This window comes from Suncus etruscus, chromosome 13 (genome assembly GCF_024139225.1).
Source record: "Suncus etruscus isolate mSunEtr1 chromosome 13, mSunEtr1.pri.cur, whole genome shotgun sequence".
NCBI lineage: Eukaryota > Metazoa > Chordata > Mammalia > Eulipotyphla > Soricidae > Suncus > Suncus etruscus.
In genome coordinates, this window is record NC_064860.1 from 5,325,926 (window position 1) to 5,346,637 (window position 20,712).

General features: G+C 38.4%; 1 protein-coding gene across 1 annotated transcript in view; it reads left to right on the forward strand.

Annotated features, from left to right (window-relative positions):
* SCIN (scinderin) overlaps positions 1-15,768 on the forward strand; it is an 86,070-nt gene extending 70,302 nt beyond the window's left edge. The window contains exons 10-16 of the mRNA XM_049785276.1: positions 456-546; positions 5,517-5,687; positions 7,618-7,795; positions 8,261-8,382; positions 10,745-10,822; positions 14,732-14,792; positions 15,641-15,768. Coding sequence (XP_049641233.1) covers positions 456-546; positions 5,517-5,687; positions 7,618-7,795; positions 8,261-8,382; positions 10,745-10,822; positions 14,732-14,792; positions 15,641-15,768 — 829 coding nt within the window. The remainder of the gene's footprint in view (positions 1-455; positions 547-5,516; positions 5,688-7,617; positions 7,796-8,260; positions 8,383-10,744; positions 10,823-14,731; positions 14,793-15,640) is intronic.
* The last annotated feature ends 4,944 nt before the right edge of the window (positions 15,769-20,712 follow it).

A 20,712-nucleotide genomic window follows, 5' to 3' on the forward strand; every position in this document is an offset into this window, starting at 1 on the left:
TATGCTGAGTGAAATAAATCACTGAGAGAGAGAGATAGACACAGAATAATATCACTCATCTATGAGTTTTAAGAAAAATAAAAAACATTTTTGTAATAATTTTCAGAGACAATAGCGATGGGGGCTGGAAGGTCCAGCTCACATTAGGAAGCTCACCACAAAGAGTGGTGAGTGCAGTTAGAGAAATAACTACACTGACAACTAACATAACAATGTGAATGAATAAGGGAAGTAGAAAGCCTGTCTCAAATACAGGTGGGGGTTGGGTAGGGAGGCGGGAGATTTGGGGCATTGGTGATGGGAATGTTGCACTGGTGAAAGGGGGTGTTCTTTATATGACTGAGACCCAACTACAATCATGTTTTTAATTAAGTTGTATAAATAAAGATATTACAAACAAACAAACATAAAAATATAGACATCTAAGTCAACTGATTTCGATTTTATTCTTCCAGGCAAGGCGCCAATGCGACTCGTGATGAGCTGACCACATCTGCATTCCTGACTGTTCAACTGGATCGGTCTCTTGGGGGACAGGCCGTACAGGTTGGAACATTTTCCCCCACCCTTCAAATTTACTCGCATCATTCTCGAGTTTAATTTCTAAGGAGACTCTTCTACCGAAGTTGACATTGGACCGGACATTTTCTAGATATTACTTTTCTCTTTTTCTTTTGGAATTTCAATATTCCTATCCTCCTGCTGTTCAGTGCTCTCAGATTCTCAGAAAAAAAAATTAATGAGTTGCCTATTTAAGAACTCCTTTTATTCTTTATTTTAGAATCTTATCACATGTTAAGGACCGACAGTTATCATTGAAATTGCTTTTCTTGAGTTCTACTTCTGGACCTTTCTTAATTCCTTACTGTGTAGCAAAGACAGTCTATGATGGGACTTTGTTTTCTTTCTATCTCTCAGTCTAATCTGTCCACTCTCCTCTTCTTTGTTACTTGTTTGTTGAGGTCATCACTCAGAGTGCCCAGGCATATTCCTGCCTCTTTGCTTCAGGTGGCTGTGGTAGTACCTGGGAAACCATACAGTGCTGGTGATGGAAACTGAGGATTCTGCATATCTAAATATGCACTCGGTGCCAGAGCCATAGTACATTACAGTGGGTAAGGCTTTGTATGTGGCCACCCTGGGATTGATCTTCAGCATCCCATATGACTCATCTCCCAGGACAGCCAGAAGTCATTCCTGAGTACAAAGACTGGAGTAACCCCTAAGCACTGCCAGATGTAGACTCATAAACCAAAGGAAAAAAAAATGAATAAGGTGTGCATTCAAACCCTTGAACTTACTCTCCAACCTGCAACACATGTGTTTTCTTCTTCCCCCCAGTAGTGGCATTGGCTTGTTCCTGGGTGGAACAGTATATTCCCTCTATTATAAACAGAAACTCCCAGCCCCCCAAGTCTCCTCTAATCCAATTCTCTTTTCCAGCTCTTGAAGTTGACACTGACATTTGTTTTATGCTTTACCTCCATATTTTCTCTATTTCTTTCCCTCTTTCTGGCTGGGAGGAGAGGGATCTGGTCCTCTCTTTGGGGAGAAAAAAAATTTTCCTGCTCTGGATTCAAATGAAAGCAGGGCTTCCTCTGGCTGGTGCAGCCACAGTTGTGATACTACAGCATGAAACTATTCTTTCTGGGGATGTTTCACTTCTTCTGGATAATTCTGCCTAGTAATATTTTTGTTTGACCCTTACATTGTACATAGGCTCATTGCTTCTCCAAAGGTAATATTTAAACATAGAGGCAACACTTTTGTAGGTCAAATAAGAGACGTAGAAGCTGAATTCAGTCCTTTCAGCTGGTTTCCTTGTTCATTGGATATAAAGCAAATTAGATATAAATTGAACTGGACATGTGTATTAGTTTTTTTAAGGTAATGATGATTTTGATTATATTTGGGGCAGGGATTAGAACTAGGGTTAGCTGCATGCAAGCAAAGAAGCATCTTACCCCCTATGGAATCTCTAGCCTCAATTGGTTTTGATTTTGGGTTTGGGTTTGGAGCCTCACTGGAATACTCAGGGCTTACTCCGGGCTCTACAATGAGGAGTTACTTTGGTGGTGGACAGGAGACCATTTGGGATGCTGGGGATTAAATATGGGGAGGCCATATGCAATGTAAGTGCTATACATGCTGTACTATCTCTCTGATTCATAATACTTTGGACACAAGTGGCTTTTGGCCACACCCATTGGCACTAAGGGGTTACTCCTGGCTCTGCTCTTAGAAATCACTCCTGGTAGGCTCCGGGGACCAACCATATGGGATGCCAGGGATCAAATCTGGATCATGTGCAAGGCAAACACCCTTCCACTTTGCTATCACTCAAGCCCCAATACTTCATTTTAATGTGCTTAACTACTCTCCAATTCACTATCAAAATAGCTTTCTTGGATGGCCTATGTTAAGATGAATGGACATAGTTTATTTTAAGTAATATTAAATATTTGTTTTAACTAATATTACTTTATTTTAAACTTAACACTTGATATATAACTTTCAATATGTACTTGTGCTTGTAAATGCTTTTTTCCTAGCAGAACATTTGCTATTTTTATCAATGAGTGAATTCCACCGTCACCTAAATTGAAGGATAATGCCAAAATATTCTTCGACCACTAGATGGCAGAACTTACCAACAATAAAAGTAAAGTCGTGCCCCAGCCCCCACCCCGTCCCTAGCCCCACCCGGGAGTTTTAAGTATTCTTTGTCAAAAAAAAAAAAAAAAAAGGGACTGGAGAGATAGCATGGAGGTAAGGCGTTTGCCTTTCATGCAAGAGGTCATCGGTTCGAATCCCAGCGTCCCATATGGTCCCGCGTGCCTGCCAGGAGCAATTTCTGAGCATGGAGCCAGGAGGAACCCCTGAGCACTGCCGGGTGTGGCCCAAAAACCACAAAAAAAAAAAAAAAAAAAAATGTCAATGGCTCAGTTTATCTTTTACTGTCTTACTCTCAATTCACAGCAGAGATTGGCTCTTAACTAATTTTTTTTAATGTTGGCATTTGAGTTTTTCTTTTTGTTTTGTTTTGTTTTGTTTTGTTTTGTTTTTGGGTTACCTGGTGACGCTCAGCGGTTACTCCTGGCTATGCACTCAGAAGTCACTCCTGGGTTGGGGGACCATATGGGATGTCTGGGATCGAACCGAGGTCTGTCCTGGGTTAGACCAATGCAAGACAAACGCCCTACCACTGCACTATCGCTAAGGCCCCTGAGATTTTCTTTTCGTTTTTTTTATAATTATCTTTATTTAAACACCGTGATTACAAACATAATTATAGTTGTATGGTTACAGTCATATAAAGAACACTTGAGATTTTCTTAATGTTACAAAAAAGTCTTAGCCTACACCACTTTTAAATATTCATGGTTAGGGCCAAAGCTATAACACAGTAGGGAGGGCTTTTGCCTTGCCTGGGATGACCCAGGTTTGATCCCTTGCACCCCCTATGGTCCCCCGAGCCTTCCAGGAGTAGTCCCTAAGCGCTGAGGTTGTGACCCAGAAACAAAAAACAAAAACAAAAAAAAAGTCATAATTTCAACCCAAGTCTGGGCTGCTACTCAAAAGGTGAATTTCATAGTTTGTTTAATGTCTACTAATTAATAGATACTTGTAAAGTTTATTGTTTTAAAGGCTCTTAGAAGATTCATGCTTTATATGGAATGTGCATCAAAATGATCAAGAAAATAAACAGGCTGGAGATATAGTTTGATTTTATTTATCTGTATTTGTTTAGGGGCAATACCTGGCTAGGATGACTCTCAGTTCTGTTATCAGGGGTCATTCCTGGTGAGGTGGCAGATACCCCATGTATTGATGGGATTGAACCAGGGTCGTTCATATGCAAGGGCGCTGTGCTTTCTCTCCCATCCTTAGTTAGCTCAGTTTTAACATACAGCAGAATAAAAAATAGGGAACTGACACAAAGCTTAAACTGATACTGGGTCAAAAATAAGGCATCAAATACAACTGGAAAGATAGAAATGAAGGTGCTCAGTCTGCACACTGATGAGCCTAGTTGATCTTGGCACCACATATGGTCCTCCAAGCACTTCCAGGAGTGATCCCTGAACATAAAATCAAGAATAATTCTTGATTTCCACTGTAGACCTAAAACAAAGCAAAGCCAAAAATTATCATTTATTATATAGGAATACAGAATTTTCTAATCCAACATCTCTCTGTTTTAAAGTAAAATTAAATAGAATAGCATTTATTTTCTTCAATTTCCTTAATTTTACAAGTTTATATATTTGTGTATATATATATATATATATATTATTTTTTGTTTTTGTTTTTGGATCACTCCTGACAGTGCTCAGGGGTTCCTCCAGGCTCTACACTCAGAAATTGCTCCTGGCAGGCTCGAGGGACCATATGGAATGCTGGGATTTGAACCACTATCCTTCTGTATGCAAGGCAAACGCCCTACCTCCATGCTATATCTTCGGCCCAAGTTTATATATATATATTTTTAATGGTGTTTTTATTAGGAAAATTTACTATTACTATTTTAATAGACATGTTGAAAAGTATTCTCCATTTCTCTTGGCTAGTTGTTGATTCAATAGAAATCTTGAGGCCATCTGCAGATAGATTTTTTAGTCAAGTTTGTTGTTGCTTTGGACATGCCTAGCAGTACTCAGAGTTTTTTTCTGAGTTTGTGTTCGGGGCTCACTCCTGACAGGGCTCTGCGGACCATGTAGAGTGCCGGAAATTAAACCTGGGCCAGCCACATGGAAAGCAAAAGCCCTCCCTATTTGCTATGCTGTTTTATTTTTTTAATACTTCTAGTCAGTTTTCTGATCACAGTTGTAATGGTGAAGAAATAATGAGTATAGGAAATACTAAGTAAAAAAATATAAATATAAAAAATATAAATATAGTGAGTATATAAGTATAAAGCTGGAGTGATAGCACCTCGATAGTACATTTGCTTTACATGTGTCCAAACCCAGAGAGACCCTGGTTTGATTCCTGGCATCCTATATGGTCCCCTGAGCCTACCAGGAGCAATTTCTAAGCACAGAATCAGGAACAGCCCCTGAGTACTGCCAGATATGACCCAAACCCCCAAAAAGAAATAATAAAGATAAGAATATAAATTTAAGTATGTACAGGTTGTTCTTTTTAAAATATGCTGTCATCAAAGAAGCCATGCATAGGTTGGGAGAAGATGGCATATATAAATAATTGATTCTTTTGGTGATGCTGATGAGCAAACTTCCATTTTTATGCTTTCTGGCAGTAGAAAGTGGCCCAGTTTAATCAAGCTTCTGAAAAGAAGCTCCTCAGAGTTCTGAATCAGGAGTGACATGGTTCTTCAGTCATTGGGGAAGCTGTTCTGTTATTATGAATAAGTCTTTCCTGTTGACTCTCATTCCTCTTGCTGCCTACTCTTTGTTTTTATTTTTATTTCTGAAAGGAAAAACAATCCATATTTGGAAATACCACCTCCTTTCATTTTGCTTGAGGGCATATCTCTTATCTTTTACCCCCAGATCCGTGTGTCCCAAGGCAAAGAACCAGCCCACCTGTTGAGCTTGTTCAAAGACAAACCTCTCATTATTTACAAGAATGGAACATCAAAGAAAGAAGGCCAGGCCCCTGCTCCCCCTACACGCCTCTTTCAAGTCCGTAGAAACCTGGCATCTATCACCAGAATCATCGAGGTAATTATGTGTGTTCATCAGCTAGATATGCCCTGCTTCTGTACTCTCTGGTTGTCAACTATTCCTAAGACACTCACTCCCTTCATTGATAGAACAAGTTCATTGTTTGATATTAAAAAAAAAAGAATTCTTCAAGTGGTAGAAACAAGTCCAAAGTTAACTTCAGATACATTACCAGTCCTGCCAAGGCTTTGTACACAAAAATGAGAGCATGGCAAGCTGTCAGAAACACAAAGCTTCTTGTACAATATCTGCCTTGGAAGGTGTGGGGGAAGATGATGGCAAGTGATGATCTGGTGACAGCCCTGGGACTCTTTGAGGTCATGCTTACTGTGGGACACAAGCTTGGCAAGAACTATAAGTCAACTCCTTTATGTCATTGTGAAAGAAGTCAGGCCTAACATTAAGTGTCATTTCTCCAAATTTCTGGTTCATGGGCCGTGTAGGTGTCCCACATTTTTCAAGGGTTTCATGCTTAAACTCCAAAAGCAGTCTATCTCACCTCAGAGCACAGCCACCTCTGTCCCTGTTGAAATATTTTTTGATGGTTACTATAGCTTTTCAATATTTTTTTATTTAAGAACTATAATCAGTTTTCAGTAATCAATCCAGTAGATAGTTCAAACTATCCAATGATACAAAGGATGATAAGAACAGCTTTTAACCACTCTACTCCTTTTCTTCAAGTCACTGAGGAAATCACATTTAATGGCTTCCCATGTAGTTCCTCTAAAAGCTAAATAATATGCTTAATTACTAGATGTCAACTTACCAAATTTAAATAAAAAGCATTGTATATAAAATGTTGGACATAAAAGATTTAACATTTACACTGCCTCATTAACATTATCTCTTTCACTGTGCAATATACCCAAATTACTGCCAATTTTTGATAGTTTTTCTGAGCTTCTATGAAACTTTATTCATTTATGTATTTTATTTAAACTGACATTTTTGCTCATCAATTACTTTATACTATATAAAAAGAAAATTTCCTCCCTCCCTCCCTCCCTCCCTTCTTTCCTTCCTCCCTTCCTCCCTTCCTTTCTTCCTTCCTTCCTCCCTTCCTCCCTTCCTTTCTTCCTTCCTTCCTTCCTTCTTCCTTCCCCACTTCCTTCCTTCCTTCCATCCATCCTTCCTTTCTTCCTCCCCCTTTCTTCCTTCCTTCCATCTTTCCTTCCTTCCTTCCTCCCTTTTCTCATTTTCTACGTCTATAGATATATTACTCTCCTGAGTCACAATCTAAGCTGTCTGGATACGCCTCTGTACTGTACCCATCTGGCAACCCTGACCCAGTGCCTGATTTATTCATCTGAGTCTTTAAAGTTCAGACAGTGAAGGTATCGCCTCTTTAATGCCTCTTCTAAGCTTACCATTCCCTTCACTTCTTAATAAAACATTCTCTAACCCAAATTCCCCTCTGGCCTCTCAAATGAAAGTGTATCCCCCCAAAGCTACTTAACAAGACTTGGGAGAAGGTAGGTGCCTTCCTTGTTCATTCTTCCTCAGGCACCCCTTCTTATCACACCTTCCTCTTGTACTTGCCTCTGATGTTATCCAGGAGGTGTCACTTGTCACTCATTTTTCTTAAACTATGATCATCCTGAACACCCAGAACTTGCTGACTTTTCTCTCCAGTCATCTTATTCTTGACTCCATTTCCTCTTTCACTTCCATGGGGTTGTCTAAACATGACCATTACCGATAACTGTCTGGGTACAGTTGAGGTTTCAGAAGAAGAAACAAGAGTAAAGCATACAGCTTCAGTGTTTTCGAAGCCATAGCGCTGCCCCCCAAAACGCTAGCCTGAATAAATATCCTGTCACGAGAAGGCAGCAAAGGATGTACCCTGAGCTCAGCGTCTTAAGTGTGCCTAAAGTAAAAGCAACAATGACTTTAAATCATTGTACAATTTTTCCTTATGCTTTAGGTAGAAATTGATGCCAATTCACTGAATTCCAATGATGTTTTTGTCTTGAAACTGCCACAAAACAATGGTTATACCTGGATAGGAAAGGGTGCTAGCCAGGATGAAGAAGACGGAGCTGAGTATCTAGCTAAGGTTCTGAAATGCAAAACTACAAAGATTCAGGAAAGTGAAGAACCAGGTGAGTACTGTGGGGCTAAAAACATAGTGACTAAATTTTGTATTGTTCCTCCCCAAAGGTGTTGCGTTGGGGTTGGGGGCCAAGATGCCCAGCAATGCTGTCGTGCTCAGGGCACAGCTATGCTCAGGGCCTTGGGGGGTGGGGTGGGGTGGGGGCATGAATTGAAGGTGAAATGGCAGTAATCAAATGTATTTTTAAGGATGCAAATCACATCCTTTAGCACTTTAGACTAGCCACCTAGGCCTATATTTAGTGTGATTATCAATTGAGCAATGGATTTTGGTTTATATAATTAATTTTGTTGTGGATTAGGGGGATACAAATTATTTTGCTAGTACCTTGCTGTTGTTAAGGAACTTCTTAACAAGGGGCGAGATATTCTCAAGGTGAAACAACATTCTTTGTTAATGTAAAACAACAACCATCTCTTGAAAGTGCTTTGACCAAACAGTGTGTTTTCCACAGAGGACTTCTGGAATTGCCTTGGAGGGAAAAAATGTTATCAGACCTCACCACTGCTCGAGACCCAGACTGAAGATCATCCTCCTCGTCTCTATGGCTGCTCCAACAAAACGGGAAGATTCATTGTAAGTGTGTGATGGAATGCAAGTGCTGGGACTCTTATAAAAGGGCCCAATGATGATTTGGAGTGCCCCAGCTTTGTTGCAGTTCTAGGTTCAGTTTTAGTCTTCCCTGCAGATAGACCACAGATGACATAAAGTCCATGGCATTGAGCCAGAATAACAGGACCCAGGCTAAACTACTTGCTGAGCATGTTTCTTTGACTAAAACCTTGATTTAAATCCCATTACCACCAACACAGTCCTTGAACACTACTAGGCAAGACTCTTAACAATTTTTCTTTTGGGTTTTTGGGTCACACCTGGCAGCGCTCAGGGGTTACTCCTGGCTGTCTGCTCAGAAATCGCCCCTGGCAGGCATGGGGAACCATATGGGATGCCGGGATTCGAACCAACAGCCGTAGGTACTGGATCGGCTGCTTGCAAGGCAAACGCCACTGTGCTATCTCTCCAGCCACGAAAACTCTTAACAAATTTAAATGGAAAAATTAAATCAAATTTAGCCAATGGTATGAATAACAAGAAATTGGAGGAATATTGTAACAGGATCTATAAATCAAACTTTTAAAATATTTTGTATTTTTTCAGCATGTGTTAGCTGTGGTTTTGAATGTATGTTTAGATTTGCTAGTTTAATTATTTGATCCTTTGAATGAGCAATAGTAGCGATCCATGATCGCAAATTGTGGATTTTGTACTTTAATTTCTCATCCTATCAACTGAAAAAAATACTATGGACAAAAATAAAATAATAAATTAAGCTATGGTTGCATAACCAATAGCAACATAGAAAATTCTGACCTAAACTGACAAATTATCTAAAATTATCAGAATGTTTTATTTTATATTCATAAGTTTTTGAATTCCAAGTAAGCGAAACTGTTCTAGGGAATACAGTTTTTTATTTTTTAATACATAACTATTTTCTACAAATTTTCCCAGGTAATTTGTTACCAATATAATGCTTTGAAGAAGAATTAACTACCCTTAAAGCTTACATGTAATTAAACTTTAAAATTCTAGATTTTAAATAGCAATTTATGATATTTGGGGGGGCATACCCAGTGACACTGAAGAGTTACTCCTGGCTATGTGCTCAGAAATCACTCCTGGCTTGGGGATGCTGGGGGATTGAAACAAGGTATGTCCTAGGCTAGCATGGGCAAGACAGACACCTTACCCCTTGAACCACCTCTCTGATCCCTGACGTTTTGGGTTTTTGTTTGTTTGTTTGTTTGTTTGTTTTTCTGGTCATTTTGTGATATTTAGTTGTTGAACAGTATAATTTCTTCCTAGGAAATTTTATTTATTTATTTAGTCTTACTGGTGTGTATTTTATAATTTATTAAAATTTATTTTAATTATTATTTTAATTTATAATTTTAGCAATTCAAAAATCTCACCAGATTACAGCAAATAGATTATTAGGCTCAAAGGACCATAGATTGGTCTAGACTGGGATCAGCTTTTCCTTCTACTTGCAGATTATGTTTGTTTGTGCCTTCCTTTTTTTCTCATGACAGACTATGAGCACAGAAAAAACCCTGTGGAGTCATGTTTGCTAATATGACAAGAACATGGCTGTCCAATACCTGCATTCCTACTTTACTGCACTTCCAAGTCACTGGGAAGATGGAGGGAGAGGGAGGAAGTGAAGAACTAGAGACCATAATCTAATCTGCCATACACCTTTCTAAGAATAGTGAGAAGGGTTCTGAATTCTGCAGTGAAATTGAATTTTGGATTAATACATTGACTTCAGATTAATGTGAAGGGTTAGGAATTGCCATACTTTCTAACATGTCTAGGGAGTTATAATCAGGAATTATTTTTAAAATATTGAACTTTAGGGGCCAGATTGATAGCACAGTGGTAGTGCATTTGCTTTTTAGGCTATTGATCCAGGAAGGACCTAGATTCGATCCCAGGCATCTCATATGGTCCCCCATATGGGGGATCCAAGAGAGATTTCTGAGTGCATAACCAGGAGTAACCCCTGAGTGTCACCAGTTGTGGCCCAAAAAACCAAAAGACCCTGTTAAACAGAGAAAAAATTACTTAAAACTTTTTTTACCCAACAGAAAGGGAAAAATGGCTGCTGGTAGTTATTTTGCTGTGCTTCAAAATAATGTAAGGCACTGGTATTCTGTGTATTAGAAAATCAATGGTTTTCTTTTTCTGTTTTTTTTAATAATATCTTTATTTAAACACTGTGATTACAAACATGACAAACTTTCTACTTCTCTCACTCATTACACTGTCATGGTAAAGTAATGTCCAGAGATGAGGGTTGGAAGGGTTGGAAGGCTCACGAGCTCGCCACAAAGTGGTTTACTTTTTCATCATAAGCTATTGTTATCTCCTTCAGATTGAAGAAGTTCCTGGAGAGTTCACCCAAGATGACTTAGCTGAAGACGATGTCATGCTGCTAGATGCTTGGGAACAGGTGAAACAACAATTTCTTTATGTCAGGAGAATGTGCTTGGGCAGAGAGTAAAACAAAACCTGCCTTGAGAAAGAGTCCAATAATAATAATAATAATAATAATAATTACGTTTAGAGATTTAGACTGTATGCAATTCAACAGACTAAAGACATCTGCTGCAAGCTGCATTTTATTTTCTAAACATTTTTCTGGATACATGCTTTAGTTGTGGTGCTCTCTCTCTCTCTCTCTCTCTCTCTCTCACACACACACACACACACACACACACACATACACACACACACACACACTGAGTCCCACACTGTCTGAGATAATGTGGAACCCATAAAGAGTGTGTCTGGGAGCACACGCAGGCCTGTGGTGAGAGGGATGTGGGGAGGAGCAAATTGGTGTGTCCTCACACCTGGCTAAGCAGAGATAATTATACTGAATTATTTATTCCCCAGTCCCCCAAGTGGACTTTTTTTTCTTTTGGTTTTTGTTTTTTGGTTTCTGGACCACACCATGTAGTACTCAAGTGTTACTCTTGATCTGTGCTTAGGAATTACTACTGGCAGGCTCAGGAGGCCATATGGGATGCTGGGGAACAAACTAGGGTTGGCATGCAAGGCCATACCTGCTGCGCTATTGCTTTGGCCCCATCAAAACGACTTTTTAATGTGGAAATCATTCTAGAGCTGCCTCTTTTGTTGGATAATTTTAGGAAAAGCAAACTTTAGTTTAAATATTCACTTTTACTTTATTCATACAGTCAATCTTGACTTAAATGACCAACACATTCCTGGACATTATATACTGGGGTGGGGTAAGGGGAGTGAAGAACCAATTCTATAGGGTACAGGAAAACTTTCGGCATTTTATATCATAGAATATCTCTTCTCTGAAGAAGTGGACACAGAATGGTTTTAAATTTCACATTAAATATGTTAATGGGGGCCAGAGAGATAGCATGAAGGTAGGGCATTTTCCTTGCAAGCGGCCGACCCCAGGACCAATGGTGGTTCGAATCCTGGCATCCCATATGGTCCCCCAAGCCTGCCATGAGTGATTTCTGAGTGTAGAGCCAGGAATAACCTCTGAGCGCTCAGTTTTAAAAATTAACTTAGGGTCCAGAGTTATAGCACAGTGGTAGGGCATTTGCCTTGCATGCAGACAAGCCAGGATGGACCTAGGTTTGATTCCCGGCATCCCATATGGCCCTCTGAGTCTGCCAGGATCAATTTCTGAGCAAAGAAAGAACTAGGATTAACCCCTGAGTGCTGCTGGGTGTGGCCCAAATTCAAACAACAAAAAAATAAAAATAAATCTATATCAAAAGAAAATAGAAAAGGAAAAAATGTTAACTAAATTTTGATCAAAGACTTTCCTGAATTTAGCCTCATTTTCAAGTAACCATAAAGATAGTTATTTTGATGATTTTTCTAATTGTGAAATTACTTTATTACCTTATACTTTAATGATCTTAGTTTAGAGTTATGATATTTGACTTTGACATTTTGTCACAGACTCTTCCCAAGTGAATAAATCATTCGTTTTTAGAATGGAAATTGAAAGATACACATTAGAAAAATACCTGTATAAGATACAGAAGAGTTGGATAATAAGAATTTTATTTCATCATTTATATTTATTCCCATGTATAGTCAACTCTACTTTTATAGTCATGAGTACTTTAGGACATTTTCCCTATTATACTTCACCTTTTGTTAAAAAATCATTTTTCCTCTATAATTCGATACTATCATGTCTTGTTCTCTGCCCAGCCCTGCCAGCAAATATTTCAGCACTTTAAGTACAAATTATAATACCTCAAAACTAATTTGACTAGGGTTGGATTGTGACTTTGTATAAAGTTCATGCTTTGCATTCATGAGATTAATGCCATAGGATTTATTTTTGTGTTACCAAAAAAATAATGATTTAACAAATTTATTTGACAAGAGATTATTGTGTGTGTGTGTGTGTGTGTGTGTGTGTGTGTGTGTGTGTGTGTGTGTGTGTGTGTGTGTGTTTGGGCCACACCCGATGACGCTCAGGGGTTACTACTCCTGGCTATGCACTCAGAAATTGCTCCTGGCTTGGGGATCAGATGAGATGCCTGGGATCCAACTGAGGAACATACTGGGTCAGCTGCGTGCAAGGCAAACACCTTACCACTGTGCTACCACTCTGGTTCCTTACAAGAGATTTTTGGTGTCAGGTTTTAGGTCACACCCACAGATGCCAAAGAGCTTCTTTTTGCAGTGGTTGGGGAGTTCTCTAAATTTTTTTTTTAAGTTTTTTTGGATCACACCCAGCAGCGCTCAAAGGTTACTTCTGGTTCTACACTCAGAAATCACTCCTGGCAGGCTCAGGGCCGGGGGTAGGGGTGGGGTGGGGTGGGGGGGTGAGTGGAGGACATATGGGATGTTCAGATTCAAGCCACCGGCCTTCTGCATGCAAGGCAAATGCCCTACCTCCATTCTATCTCTCTGACTTCGGCTCTCTGAATTTTTAGGAATCAGCCCTAGAGTGTACAGAGTGTATACTTCACCCTTCACTTCACATGCCACATATACCCCTGCTTGATAAACTCAGTTTTCTTAGCAATCTTAGGTTTTATTTTCATTGGACATTTCAGATTAAGCTTGGGTGAATTCCCTTGTTTTAAAAAATCAATTTTTATGTCATTTAAATATAAAATAATTAGTGAGAACTTTGTCTAGCATTGAATCGACCAAGAGTCAAACATATTTTGTTTGAGGTCATACCCAGTAATACTCAGAGATTACTACTGGCTCTAAGCTCAGGACTCAATCCTTCCTGAATTCTCTTGTTTCATTTCAATAAGCCACTTTTAAGGGATTTAAACATAAAATAATTTAGGAAAATTTGTTCAGCATTGAATTTTCCAAGTTACACATTTTATTTTATTTATCTTGCTATTTGGGACATACCCAGCAATGCTCAGGAGTTGCTCCTGGCTCTGCACTCAGAAATTACTTCTGACAGTGCTAGGGGGAATTTTATGGGATAAAGAGGATTGAATTCTGATTGGCTGAATGCTGGACTACCTCCTCCATGCCTCATTTAACGCATAGAAAATCACATTTACACACATGGAAACACATTAACACATAGAAAATCTAATTATGTTCATTTTTTAAGCACTCAGAAATTAACTAGCATTATAGCACTCTTTCACCAAATTGACACAGGACACAGTAGGACACACACAGGACACAGTGGTTATTTTTGTTGTTGTTGTTTTGGGGGGGGTCACACCTAGCAATGCTAAAGTAATTACTCCTCGCTCTGCACTCAGGAATTACTTCTGGCATTGCTCAGGGAACCGTACAGGGATTGAACCAGATCAGCTGTGTGCAAGATAAGTGACTTACCCATTTTACTATCACAGCCTCCAAACTAATGTCGAAGAAAAGTACTAGATTTAAATTCAGAGTCCCTAAGGGAGATCTATGATGCTCTCCCAAATCTCTTTTGTGTTCATGTGTGATCTTCCTTCCCATAGGCACAGCCACAAACCCTGGCTGGATTCATAAACCGACCACTGTGTGTTATTTTTTTAAACATTTACTTTGGTCACTAAAAAAGAATAGATAAGAACAAAATGTCCGAATGTGAAGCCATGAGTCCAGCTGGCTAAATGTAAATTTAACCAATCCTTTAATAATTGGAAATAACAACTGAGAAAGTGATTGAATGTTTTGTACTTCCACAGCCAGGTTCCTAACTTGTAGGGCTGTAGGGAAGAGTAAATCAGTACCATGTGAGAATCTCTTTACAAAGAGCTTAGGAAAGAGTCATGCTCTCAAATAATACTTTTAATAGTGTCTTATGTTTCATATTTCAGATTATATTTGATGTTGTCAGTCCCACAAAGAATCCTTAATATTGTTTGCTTTTCAGATTTTTATTTGGATTGGCAAAGACGCCAATGAAGTTGAAAGAGCAGAATCGCTAAAGTCTGGTAAGATGGATTCCATGTATAAGAATGATAGAAAAATGAATGGTTATTTCTCAGTTTCTTTTTCATCATATCCCCAAATTGCTTATCAAAACTGAAGCCTCGGGGCCGGCGAGGTGGCGCTAGAGGTAAGGTGTCTGCCTTGCAAGCGCTAGCCAAGGAAGGACCACGGTTCGATCCCCCGGCATTCCATAGGGTCCCCCCAAGCCAGGGGCAGTTTCTGAGCGCTTAGCCAGGAGTAACCCCTGAGCATCTAATGGGTGTGGCCCGAAAAAAAAACAAACAAACTGAAGCCTCATAGCTCTCAGCTTCATGACTAAAGAGATTTTAAAACTGAAGAATTTCAGAATTGCAAGAAAAATGGTGTATCTAACATATTTTATCCTGAATATATTAATTTCACTTAAACATTTATTTTCTTATATCATTAGGAAGGCTTCAATAGCTGTGTTAAACCTATATTTTAAAAAGTATTTAAAATGAGCGGCCTGAGTGGTGGCGCAAGCAGTAAGGTATCTGCCTTGCACACACTAGTCTAGGATGGACCTTGGTTCAATCCCCCTCATCCCATATGGTCCCCTAAGCCAGGAGAAATTTCTGAGCATATAGCCAGGAATGGCCCCTGAGCATCACCAGGTGTGGCCCAAAACCCAAAAAAAAAGTATTTAAAATGATCTATGCTATTCTTTCTAGTACTTATTATTTTGAAAATAAGTGTTTTATTTATTTAATTGCTTTATTGATTGATTTCTTTACTTCTGAAGACTTTCTGTTCTGTAGTTATTTTAGCTTAATCAACTAATTTAGTTAATCAACTAAATAAATGTCTACGTCTTTGCAACTTTTTTTAGCCAAAATGTACCTTGAGACGGATCCTTCTGGACGAGACAAGAGAACACCTATTGTCATCATAAAACAGGGTCATGAACCCCCCACATTCACGGGTTGGTTCCTAGGCTGGGACTACAACAAGTGGTAACCTGATTTTTGTAACTAAACAAACAAGCAAACAAATATTATATCCTATTGCTTTAAGAAAAACTAAAGGACTTTGCATTTCCCATTAGAAAATTAGCCTCAGTCATATAGTTCTTTTTAAATGCCTAATATTATTTGAAATTCTTTTTAAACTGTAATTTTCTCATGTTAGTACATTAAAGTAACCTAAAGAAAACTTTGTTTATGAACCAATATTAACTTTACTGAAACTGATTTATAACTTTTTGTATGAATTTTTAAAAGAAAGCTACTCTTTCTCTGCAGAAATCAGTCAATGATGTTATCTTTCAGGAATCATAAGGCAAACTTCTCTAATAGGCCATAGGAAAAAAGTCTTAAGGTCAATCCCTTTTCTCTGTATTCTGTTCAAAAGATCTATATGTTTACAGTCAAGTTTATATTAGAATGACTTTGAAAGTTTGATTTTTTTTTCTTTTTAGCCAGTGTGATTTTGATACTATTAACTCCTATTATATTTTGAAACTAATTTGTCTTTATAAAATGAAATATTTTCATATCAAAACAATGTTATTATTATATAGATATTTGACAGCACATTTACTAATATAAAAAGATATTTGCCAAAACTTTTTGCAAACGATTTCATCATCAAAATACATCTTTTGGAAAAATTTTTGTGTTGTGATATTTTATTCCAATCAAATGTGTAATTTTATTGTGTTACTATGAATGCTTGTAGGCCTAAATATGCATTTGAGATTTCTTAACTCCTCCACATTAATCAGATGTTTTTCAGAGTTACACAATTATGTAAGATTTTTAAATATTATGTAATGCAAATTGAAACTTGAAGCTGTTAAAATAGAAGCTGAGTCATATTAAAACCCCAAGATTTGGGGCCAGGGATATAAGACAAGCATAGAGTACATAACTAGCTTTTATAAAGGGACTAAATATGTACCAGAGCTCTGTCAGACTCATCCTGCAACAGACCTCTAATCCCTTCTCAATACTACCATCACATACTGAGCACTACCAGGAATGACCAGAAGTAGACCCTGAACACCTCTGAGTAGTCCCTAATGCCACCCCTCTTTGAGAGTTTGATGATAAAAAAAAAAATCAGGAAATAGCAACTGATTCAGTTTTATGCCCAAAACAGAAGTACTTGGGTAAGATCTCTAGATAAGAACTTTTTTTTTTAATTATTCAAAAGAAAAGTTGGTTGGAAGTACTGGTTGGAAAAATCTGAGCACTGACAGACTTTAAATGCTTCCAAATGATCATGACATGCAGGACACAGACCCACTAGAATCTTTTCCAAATAAAATCAGCTTTCTCCCACCTCACCTGACCAGCCAGGCAGCCTTCTTAATTTATTTTTCTATGGAGGAACAGCAGACCCCTAATGGTGTTTATCTTTCAATCTCAGTATTTGATAACTGGAAAAATATTCCTCTAACTTTAAATCCCACTCTATAAACCTCTGACTCCAATCAAATTTGAATATTCTGTTCATTAAAAAATCTGCACAATCTAGAAATAGATTTATTTTTTACAACTGTAATTTATTTCTTTGGTCATAGAAATAAATTTATTTAAAGCATTAAGGATGAGATTTATATATTATTAAGCATCTTCAATTTTGTCAGCATAGGGTTCTAGCTGATTAAAACAAAAACAGAGGCCAAAGATATGGTTCTGTTGCTAGAGCACATGACAGTCAAAGTGAAAATGTTTTAGTTATGCAATGCCTTGAGATGTGTACAGCCAAATAGCTCAGCAGAGGGCAGCCTTTATTTAAAAAAAAAATGACTAGTTCCCAAACCACTGGGATTTCTTTTAATCATACTTTCTTATATTTTAAAACTGGAAAGGAGTATCTATGTAAAACGGTAAATGTGTCTGTGTCCATAATCTAGAAGCAGTTGTACAAAAGCACAATTGAGTTGAATGCAAACTTGCTACATATATAAGCTAGTCTGGTTGCTTACCATCAGGGTAGCCTATATATGAGCAGATAAAAAGACACTGACTTCACATACAAAAAATAAGATGGAAAAAATGGGTTTGAGATTATGAAATGAGAAAATCCATTTGGAAAATAACTAGCAAAGACCTATCAAAGGACATATGAGGAGACTTAAAAGAGGGAGGGAATGACTCTAGGGTGGTTAATTTATGGGACTCCTTAACACCTACAACTTGTTAAGAGCCTGATTGGTACAAAAAATGTTGAAGAAGTTTGTTGGGCTTTTTCTGCCCTCCTGAACAACTGAAGCATTAATTTTCTGCTCTTTTGGTTCTCAGTCCTATGCACTGGAATTCACACCATCCACTTGTGTCTTCAACCTGCAAGAATTACTGTTAGGAATCCCCAAAAACCATAATCATGTAAATTAATTTTCTGCGGTAAATCTCATTTTACTTTAACTTAAACTTATGCAGCTGAATAATTAGTCACAGATGTAAGAAATGATAAAGAAATCAGAAACATAGCCTTATATCTAGTTATACAATAACACACATCTCCAAACTTGTTCCTCTTGTATTTTCTTAGAGTTCTTCTGATTCAGGGGTCCTCAAACTTTTTAAACAGGGGGCCAGTCCACTGTCCCTCAGACCATTGGAGGGTCTGACTCTAGTAAAAACAAAACTTATAAACGAATTCTTATGCGCACTGCATATATCTTATTTTGCAATGAAGAAACAAAACAGATACAAATACAATATGTGGCCCGCGGGCCATAGTTTGAGGACCACTGTCTGGTCTCTCATCCAAGCACCTTTATAGCCTCTACCAACCACAACCCATTGCTATAATGCCCTTTCACACTTAAGGTGATCACTTTTATTTATTTATTTATTAATTTATTTATTTTTGGTTTTTGGGTCACACCCGGTGATGCCCAGGGGCCACTTCTGCCTTTGCACCCAGAAATCGCCCCTGGCTTGGGGGACCATATGGGGTGCCGGTGGATTGAACCATGGTCCATACTAGATTAGCGTGTGCATAGCAAATGCCCTACCACTTGTGCCACTGCTCTGGCCCCACACATAGTGTAATTATTGTAAGATTTCCAGATCATCTTTTTTTTTCTTTTACGCAAGAGCACATCTGAGAAATACAAGTAGTTGCATGTGTCAATAGTGTGTTGCTGCACTATTCCATCATCTGGGGACATCACAGTTGGTTTAGTCATTCAGCTGTTGAAGATTAACTGATTCATTTCTAGCTTTTAGCTATTCCAAACAAAGCTGCTTTCAGCATTCAGGAACAGAGTGGTTTGGTTTGGTTTGGCATGAATATAAGTTGTTTTGTTTGGAAGAGGCAGACCTTGTAATGTTCAGGGCTTAACCCTACCTCATTACTCAGTAATAACTCCTGGGCAGGACTTGGGAGACCATACAGGGTGCCAGAGATGGAACCTGGGTCAGTCAGATGCCAGACAATAAGCTTATCTGCTGTACATTTCTGCACCCCAGTTTATGAACAAAAATGTTCAGTTCTCTGGAATAAATCTTCAGATTTATGGTGGGCATTTTAGTTCCTCCTTAATATGCACTTTTTTGAACAGTTGTATTATTTTGACATCCCAACCAGCAATGTATTAAGTAGAAATGTCATTTAAAATATTATAGACAGTCTTTATGTGAATCTTTGGTTATCTCTAGAATAATATATGGTCTGGCCATGTCTCTACAGTGGTGAAGCAGCTTTCTAAATATCTTGAAGTTTTTCTATCTTTAACATCAAGAAATAGAGCTCTTGAGTCTGGAGAGAGAGTACAGCAAGTAGGGCCATGGCATTGCAAATGGCTGGCTCAGGTTTGATCCTCTGCATCCTATATGGTTCCTTGTACACCAAAGGGAAATAAATAAGTACATCCTGAGTGTAGAGCTAGTAGTAACCCCTGAGCATTGCTGAGTGTAGCCCCCAAACAAAATAACAACAAAAATATATGTTATTTAACATATAACATATATCAAAACAGTTAGCTTTTTTGTAAACAACACAATTTTACTGTTTATGATTATCGAACATACTCAGTTCCTATTACCACTAGAACAAACTATCCCAAATTTAGTGGTTAACAAAGCATTTACTTAATGTTTTTAAGTTCTGGAGCACAGAATTTTAACATTAATCAAAAAAGTTGATTGCTTTCTGAAGATTTTGGAGGAAGAATTGCTTTTCTTAGTTTTTCTATCTTCTATTGACCTCTGAATTTTTTGCCTGTTCTAAGTCCTATTCTGTCTTTTCTTGTGTATTTTAATTTTGTGGTACTCAGAATTGAACCCAGGTCTTCATATGTGTAAGATATGTGATCTGTCATTGAGCTAGATGTCCAGCCCTCACTACTTCCCTCTTTAAAGCCAGCCATGCACCACCTTCAAAAATATCTCACTTCCTGTCTCATTGTGTCCATCAATTACATCTCCTTTTCTACGTCACTTCCTCCCTTCTCTGCTTTTAAGGACCTTTGTAACTGCACCTGGTCAGATTGAATCATCCTGAATAATCTCCCATCCCAAGATTCTTATATTAATCACTCCGTATTGCCCATTTGCCATGTAAATGTAAATGCAAATGTAACCTGTTCACAGGTATGAGACAGGATGTGGTAGCTCTATTCTGGGGCCCTAGCACATTGCCTATCAAACTGTAGAACAATATTCAAAAAAATAAATGAATCTCGAGGAAGCCGAAGTGGGTGGTGCTACGACTGGCTGGGAAATGTCAGCATCTTGAGGGTTTTTCCTTTCCTGGAACCCTGGAGCCCTGTGGTCCGGCCACCCCATGTCCTTGGTGCGTGGGCGTCAGACAGCCCCGTACAGCTGTGGCAAAAGCCAGCTATCCCAGTCCTTTCAGACGCTGTTGTCTGGCAAGGACAGACGTTTACAGATATGATCCAGAACTGTACATTGAATTACTTTGGGTAGTCTGATTGAACTTTTGATA